An 8,263-nucleotide genomic window follows, 5' to 3' on the forward strand; every position below is an offset into this window, starting at 1 on the left:
AGTTTATCAAAACGAGAGAGCGAGAAATTCCCCCCGAAAACTGGATTGATAAGAGAGAGGCCATCGCGCCGCAGCATAAACAAAGCGAGAAAGAAAAACACAACAGTGGTCAATTTAACGTATTTACTAGTCCATAGCCGTTCAGTGAACGGGGAACTACGTTATGCCTGACAAGAAATAAATTTCGGATGAGAAATCCCCAACCTTTCTACTACATAAAAGGTGGCTGAGGAGTTGGACCGGGGAGGGAGGGGAGGGAGGGGTTTTGCAAGTTCACCAGACTATGAATACCGAGTAGTGGTAGTAGTCTGGAATCCCCCGCTGCCTGGGTAAAAGTGGGCGGAGCCTGTCCTCTGGAATTTAGCAACCAGTTCGGGGCAGAAGGACAATTGTCTGGGTTATATAAACCTTTGGTCGACGTTTGGTCCTCATCATAAGGCTTTCAGATCGCCTAGTAGCCAGCTTCTCCACCGCCAAAGTAAGTACCTTCCTTACAAAAGCTTTGTGGTGTTCTAAGACTCTTGATCTTGTCATAACGGTCATTGTTTGATTCCGTGTAGGAATTTGCACAATTTAACTTGAAGTTTATGAAACCATTTTGCAACTTTGCCGTTTTTTCGAGCTTTGGCTTGGAAGTTAAGGAGTTCTCAAGTTACGTTCTTTCTCAAGATGCGCTCTGTACTAATTGTAGGTTCTGATCCATTTATTTCTGACAGAAATTGATCATTTTATAAAAACAAAATCGAAGCGTAATTATTTGCCAGTTTGTCGCTTTAATTCGGCGACTGCATTGAACGTATACCCAGAATTAAACCGAATTAATAATTGCATTTTTCTTTTATTATGCAAAATTTATTATAGAACGTTGCCTATCAACAAAGAGCAAGGATGAATGCTATATATATTACGTCAATATGATCTTAAAACCTTGTTAAAATGACATTTACAATATCTTTTAAGTTCAGTCAGTAGAATATTCTTGACCTCAAGAAGTTTAAGTCTGAATTGTGGAACTAAGATGTCAACATTCCTACCATAGCCAGTCTATATATTTTTAATAACGATTGTTGATACCGATTCAACATTTTCGTATCCCATACTTTTTGTGCTTTCTCTCTCTCTCTCGCTCTCTCTCTCTCTCTCTCTCTCTCTCTCTCTCTCTCTCTCTCTCTCTCTCTCAGCATCATAAATATCTATGCTTTCCAGATTGGATTTCGCCAGTTGCAGTGAAATTCTATATAGTCTGTTTACATTGAAACTATATTAAATCAAAAGAGCTTTAAACTGGGAGATTGCATTGTTAAACTGAATTCATGCATTACGTCATGCATACTGATCTCTCTCTCTCTCTCTCTCTCTCTCTCTTGCTCTCATCTCTCTCTTCTCATCTCTCTCTCTCTCTCTCTCTCTCTCTCTCTCTCTCTCTCTCTGTGCAGAATCTTATTCCTAGTGCTTTATGTAAGAAAACTTTATATTATAGTATATATTTTTTCTTGAAGAATAAAGCAAGTTGTAAAAGCCAAAAATAAGATTAAGTAAATTTTTCGAAAATTCACCATATCTGCCATTCATCATAGATGAGTTTGTTTCATAATTTGTTCCATAAATCACTTTATTCTTATAAGTAAACCTGCATTTGTTTCTGGAGTCTTCAGAGTATTACACTCTTTTATAATTTCCTCTACAACATCGATAAAATGAAACAGATAAAATCCAACGTGAATAAATACTATTGAAAACACAGAATCCTGTACAAGCGGCAGAGAAGAGAGACCCAAATTCTTACGAGGCCTGGCAGAAGAAGAACGCGAGAATCTAACTGGAAGACTTTTCAACAAAAACAAACATATCTGTTAGGAGATACAGTGTTCCATTAACACGAACACGAAGAAAGACAAACTCAAGAATACAAACATTTTATATAATATACTAAGAAGTACAGCGTTCCATTAAAAAGAACATGACGAAAGACAAACTCAAGAACACAAACATTTTATAGAATACACTAAGAAATACAGCGTTCCATTAACACGAACGCGATGAAAGACTAACTCAAGAACACAAACATTCGACAGAATACACACGTATGACGAGAAGACGAACCTAGAATACAAAAGTATTGTACAGAACTTACATTGAGACACGCAGCGTCCCACTATCGAAAATATAACATAAAGACAAACCCAAAATCCTAATATTTTATAGAATACGTTGAGAGATTCAGCGTCCCATCCACACGAACATGACGAAAAGTCAAGTCCAAATTTTAATAATATAAATATCTGACGTTTCAGATGCGTTTCGTGGCACTCATCTTCCTAGTGTTCGTCGGTCTGGCAGCAGCCCGACCCCAGCAGACGGCGACCAGAGGAAACCAGAGGATCTTCGGTAACCTCCTCGGAGCCGCTGCGGGAGCCGTCCAAGGCTTCTTCAACCCATACGGATCATACGGAGGATACGGTGGCTACGGCGGCTATGGCGGCTACGGCGGCTACGGCGGCTACGGCGGATATGGTGGATACGGTGGATATGGTGGTGGATATCCTTTCTACGGCTGATTATCCAAGATTGATTTGACTGCCATTTTTTTTTCTCCCCCCAAAAAAAAGATTTTTTTATAACTGATAAATTTTCTACATCTTAAGTAAATTTTGTTATTTTCATGTTTTAGTTCCGTTCTTTTTAACCTTCTATACTTGAATGGTCTTATTGGTGATAACTGCGTGTATATATATATCATATATATATATATATATATATATATATATATATATATATATATATATATATATATACATATATATATTTATATCTATATATATATATATATATATGAATAATTATCACATCGAACCGTGATCCATTTATATATCAATTCAAGCTACAAATGTCCTTTAATATCTAAATTCACTTTACCCCTCCCAAATGATATATTTTCATATATGTACCGAAGGGGCAATTTTTTAGTTGATAATAATTTCATCCCCCCATGGGATCGAACCACCGTCCAAGTGGACGGGGACGAAATCAGGACAGTCAGTGAAGCTATCCAATCAGCCAACAGAGACGTCTCTGTTTGGCTGATTGGATGCGTCACTGACTGTCCTGATTTCGTCCCCGTCCGGTCCACTTGGACGGTGTTTCGATCCATGGGGGGATGAAATTATTATCAACTAAAAAATTCCCCTTCGGTACATATATGAATATATCATTTGGGAGGTAAAGTGAATTTAGATAGTTAAAGGACATTTGTAGCTGAATGATATATATATATATAATATATATATATATATATATATATTTATATATATGTACATATATATATATATATATATATATATATATATATATATATATATATGAAGATAAAAGGCCAATTTAAAACACTCTGGTTTAAAGCTAAGGACTATATTTCGGTGGACTGACTCCCATCCTTACATATAATATATATATATATAATATATATATAATATATATATATATATATATATATATATATATATATATATATATATAGGTATATATATATATATATAGAAAGATAATATGGTAGAGCTATCAAATTAAACAACTTATAATAATACCAGAAATTACTAAAAATAATAGGAACACAGTTTCGGTGTACGTGGCGTATCATTTATAATTTCCAACAGAGACATTTGGCTAGAATCAAAATAAAGCCCAACTCAATAGTTTAAAAGATATACGAATAAGTGATATATATATAAACACACACACAACTCAATACTGTATGGCGCAGACTTATGGATTATAAGCCTGATATCGATCCATCTTCTCGAAAAGGAAGCTTAGTATTAGTATCATCATCATCATCGTTCCTCCAAAGCCCACAGATGGCAGGCCGTACCAGAATCAAGGCTTTGAATATTGCTATAATTCTATGCAACGCAGCAGGAGTTTCCCTTCTGTAGCGAATGACCCTGAAAAGTACGCGAGACCCAAAAAGTCCTTGGGAGGGCAAGTTTGGTTTGACGGCTAATAATGACCTTTTGCAATTCGTCGCCATCAGATCGCTCAGTTTATAGCAGTCACCGACTGGCCCTAGGCGGAGATATGAGTAAGATATATGGCTGAACCACCCGAGGTGGAAACTGTGGTTTTCAGAAGAATTTGTCAGACAATATCTCTACGAAGTCGATTGGTTACACTCCTTCCCCTCCTCGAGAGGAAATATTCAATTATTGAGTGAGAGAATCTCCTCGAGTAGCCCTATAATTCAGAGATAATCCCACCTTACGTTCCCTACAGTTCGAGAGGATATCAGCAATGTGGAGGAGAATGATGGTCTACAACATAGAGGTCTCGCTAGTCGTTACGAGAGGTAAAACTGGTTTTTTGTCCTTTTTGGCTTCTTTGAAGGTTATCCGAGTTATCTAGTTGCTTGGTTTGTTTACGTTTTTGTATATTTGCACGCTTTGTTTAACGGTGGTGTTTTAACACACACACATACAAACACACACACAAATATATATATATATATATATATATATATATATATATATATATATATATATATATAAAGATATAATATATATATATATATATATATATATAATATATATTATATATATGCTGACTCACAGCAGGATCGAACCCAGGTTTTCTTTCAACTGACTTGTGTACCCAGGTTGGCAGCGGTCTCGTCTTTCAATTAAAAGACCTGGGTTCGATCCTGTGAGGAACAGAATGTGTTTCTGTTCCTTACGTAATTTATATATATATATATATATATATATATATATATATATATATATATATATATATATATATATATATATACCAATTTGAACAGAACCCTTGTTTTTTGAAAAACCACATCAATATTACGCGGAACTCATTCCCTTTATCATTCTCTGTATTTTTTAATCATCTCAATATTTCGTTCTCTCTTATTTCCATATTTGCCAAATGGAGGACATTCATCTCCCTGACGTTAAGGAAATTTACTTGAACGGTTTTCCGTTGATTTTTAGTTTTCTGAAAATAAAATTATTGTGTCGGCTTTGTCTGTCCGTCCGCACTTTTACTGTCCGCCCTTAGTCTTAGGGCTGCAAAGTGGTCTGTTAATCACCCACCCTACAATCATCAAACATACAAAATTGCAGCCCTCTAGCCTCTGTAGTTTTGATTCTATTTAAGGTTAAAGTTAGGTATAATCTTGCGTCTGGCAACGATACAAGCTAAGCCACCACCGGGTCGTGGTTAGTTTCATGGGCCGCTGCTCATGCAGCATTACACCGAGGCCACCAAGAGTTAAATCTGTTTTCGGTGGCCTTGGTTATCCGATGTACAGAAAATTCGATTGCGCCGAAGAAACGTCAGCGCATTTTTTTACTTGTTTTATTTACAGTCAGTAACCCCGACTCAATATACCATGACGGAGAATTGCCTAAACAGTAATAACTTCAATCAACTTTATTTTTGTTCCTCATGGCTTCGTCTGATACTCTTCCATCTTTTGTAACTTCATCTTAGTTGTAGGTCAAGTGAAGTCTAGTCAAGCACTTCAGGATAGGTTTTCAATACCTTTGCTAAACTGTCATATTGCATATAACTTGAGAACTCTGTCCTTTGTATAGAATTTTTCATTATAGGTTTCGCACTTCACACTATAAATTGATTATTATAAGTTTTACCGTCTCGTGAGGGTCCAAGTATAGTTTTCTCTATTAAATGAAACTTGTTTAATCACAATTTCAAATCAGGTAACCTAATACACATGAGGAAAAACTACCGAAGTTAAGTTTGCGACGAAAGGGTCGCTGGAACTGTGGGTACCGAAAGTCGTGAGAATAAGACATAATATTTCCGAAATTCGGTTTGTTGAAGAGATCTTCGCCACGAAATAAAGGCTTAGGAAGTATGCTATATCATTCAAAGCAGCAATTAAAGAAGATTAGAGTAAGAGAGAGAAATTGCTCACAAGAATTGTTTCCTGATCGTATTTAAGGAAATTAGGAGAATTCCTGTACCGTAAAAAAAAAAAAAAAAAAAAAAAAAAAAACTAGGAAAAAAAAGCTAAAAAATAAAAAAAAAAAAATAAAAAAAATACCCAGCACACGCAAGAAAGTAAACAAGAATAATCGAAAAATTATAATTATGTGGAAAATAGTTTACCTGAATTTACATTGGTCAAAACTTGATACAATTTCATTGATAATACGCTCAACCAGAAAGAAAATGCATACTTACGCATTCTTAATTTTGACTGGGATTATGCCCGCTTGCTGCTTCAAGACTAATCCTCAATTAGTAAATCCTAAAAGAATGGACACTGACCCTTCGTATAAGAAAGAATTAAACCAAACCAGGAAGACGTCAACATCATTTTGGTTGTAGCTCAGATGACACACAAACTGGTTGTATCATATATTTTTTATTCTATTTTGATCAGGATAAACCAGTATTAACACTTCACTCTAACCAAGGGAAGTAATTTCCGTCAGAACCTGATCTTCTCGTTTTGTGGTTCAGGATTCTTGAAGAACTTGGTGACCCAGATTTTTCCCCAGACAGGGATACTTTTTCTTACTATCGCAGAGGTGACGTTTTTGGAGTCCATTGATTGTACTCTAAACTCATCGAATTTAAGGGAATGACTCTTGGGATTTTTTTTTCATGTGGGGAGAGATTGTTAATAGATATATGTATACACACATGAATATACATATATATATATATATATATATATATATATATATATATATTATATAAAATTATACACACACATACGCAGGCATATATATATATATATATATATATATATATATATATATATATATATATATGTGTGTGTGTGTGTGTGTGTGTGTGTGTGTGTGTGTGTGTGTGTGTGTTTGTGCGTTTACTAAAAAACCTTGAACGCTTCTTCTGGGGTTCAATGTACCGTAAAAAAAAAATAATTCCTATTTGATGACGGCGAAATAGTTAAAAGATTCAACAGTCTAATCATCAGATGAGGTATCATTATCATCCCCGTAGTTCTAGGATCTCAGTGGTGTGTACGGTATGGTGTTGGCGTACCATCTCGGTGGCCGCAAGTTCGATTCTCGGGCATTCCATTGAGGAGTGAGAGATGAGTATTTCTGGTGATAGAGGATCACTCTCGACGTGGTTCGGAAGTCACGTAAAGCCGTTGGTCCCGTTGCCGAATAACCACTGGTTCCATGCAACGTAAAAACACCATACAAACAAACAAACAAACAAAAGAAAACATAAGAATTTGTGCAATGATAAGACAAAAATCAATTATCAACAAACACATGTTTCCCAACATACTTGTTAGCGTTATGACAAGCTCACTGTCACCTCTCAGGCAGTGGAAAATGGCGCCGACGTTATCACCATCAAGAGAACTCCTTTCGTAACAAGAGCTTACGTAACTTCTTTTTAAAAAATGTTGGTCATCATCGTATCGATTAATCAAGCGGTTCCTTTGAACTCCCAAGAGCTAGGTCGACTCGGCTATAAAATGATGGTTATCTTAGATAGAAACATCAACCATCTGTATTCTTTAGCCGTCTGCAAGAGCTGTTAGGGAGGTCATTGGCAGTTTAGTAAGCGCTGGGTAATGGAACTATTTATTTGCGTAACGGCGTTCACGAGCTTAAATTGAGGTTAATGTATTCTTGGCTATTAACCACTGGTAATCGTTTTGACAAGAGAAAAGTTTACAGCCTTCTTTAAATATCTCTTTTTAGCATCAGTTCATAGCAGTGTTCATAATTTTATTATCACTGATGTTATTCAATAGATTTTATCGATAGCATCTGAAGCACATTTGAGAAAATTATTTTTCATACCACAATGGCCCAGTTTACCCACTTGATATGTTTTTGATGACGCAGACGGAAAAGCAACTTTAATTTGATGTATGTTCCAATGTGATTTGGGATACATTCATAGTTTTCTTCATTTTAAATTCTGCCAGTTTTAAATGCAGAATTTAAAACACAGAAGACTGCCATACCATTCATTTTTTCCTTCAAGAAACATTTTTTTTAGCCATTCGGTTTCTGTTTTGATTAGATTCAGTGGTTAATTTTGAAACTTTCTGGAATTAAAATAATATTAAATTTTGGGTTTTATCAATGTTGAAAAGACCGAGAAAGGCACGGTTATCCCTGTCAAGCTTGATTACTGAAAGAAAAAAACTGTATTTGTCTTTGTGTGTATTTATGTGCACAAACAAATATTCAGTGGCGTGGTTGGTATGGTGTTGGCGTCCCACCTTGGTGGTCTC

At 35.7% G+C, this 8,263-nt stretch overlaps 1 protein-coding gene across 1 annotated transcript; it reads left to right on the plus strand.

The window, feature by feature from the left end:
• The first annotated feature begins 319 nt into the window (after positions 1 to 319).
• LOC135210789 (shematrin-like protein 2) lies at positions 320 to 2,670 on the plus strand. The gene is made up of 2 exons (XM_064243652.1): positions 320 to 478; positions 2,295 to 2,670. The coding sequence occupies exon 2, from the start codon at positions 2,295 to 2,297 to the stop codon at positions 2,556 to 2,558; it is 264 nt and encodes an 87-aa protein (XP_064099722.1). The 5' UTR covers positions 320 to 478; the 3' UTR covers positions 2,559 to 2,670.
• The last annotated feature ends 5,593 nt before the right edge of the window (positions 2,671 to 8,263 follow it).

The sequence above is a fragment of the Macrobrachium nipponense genome, chromosome 4 (genome assembly GCF_015104395.2).
Source record: "Macrobrachium nipponense isolate FS-2020 chromosome 4, ASM1510439v2, whole genome shotgun sequence".
Taxonomy (NCBI): domain Eukaryota; kingdom Metazoa; phylum Arthropoda; class Malacostraca; order Decapoda; family Palaemonidae; genus Macrobrachium; species Macrobrachium nipponense.

Coding starts and splice junctions, on each gene's coding strand:
- LOC135210789 (XM_064243652.1), top strand. CDS start 2,295: ATGCGTTTCGTGGCACTCATCTTCCTAGTGTTCGTCGGTCTGGCAGCA.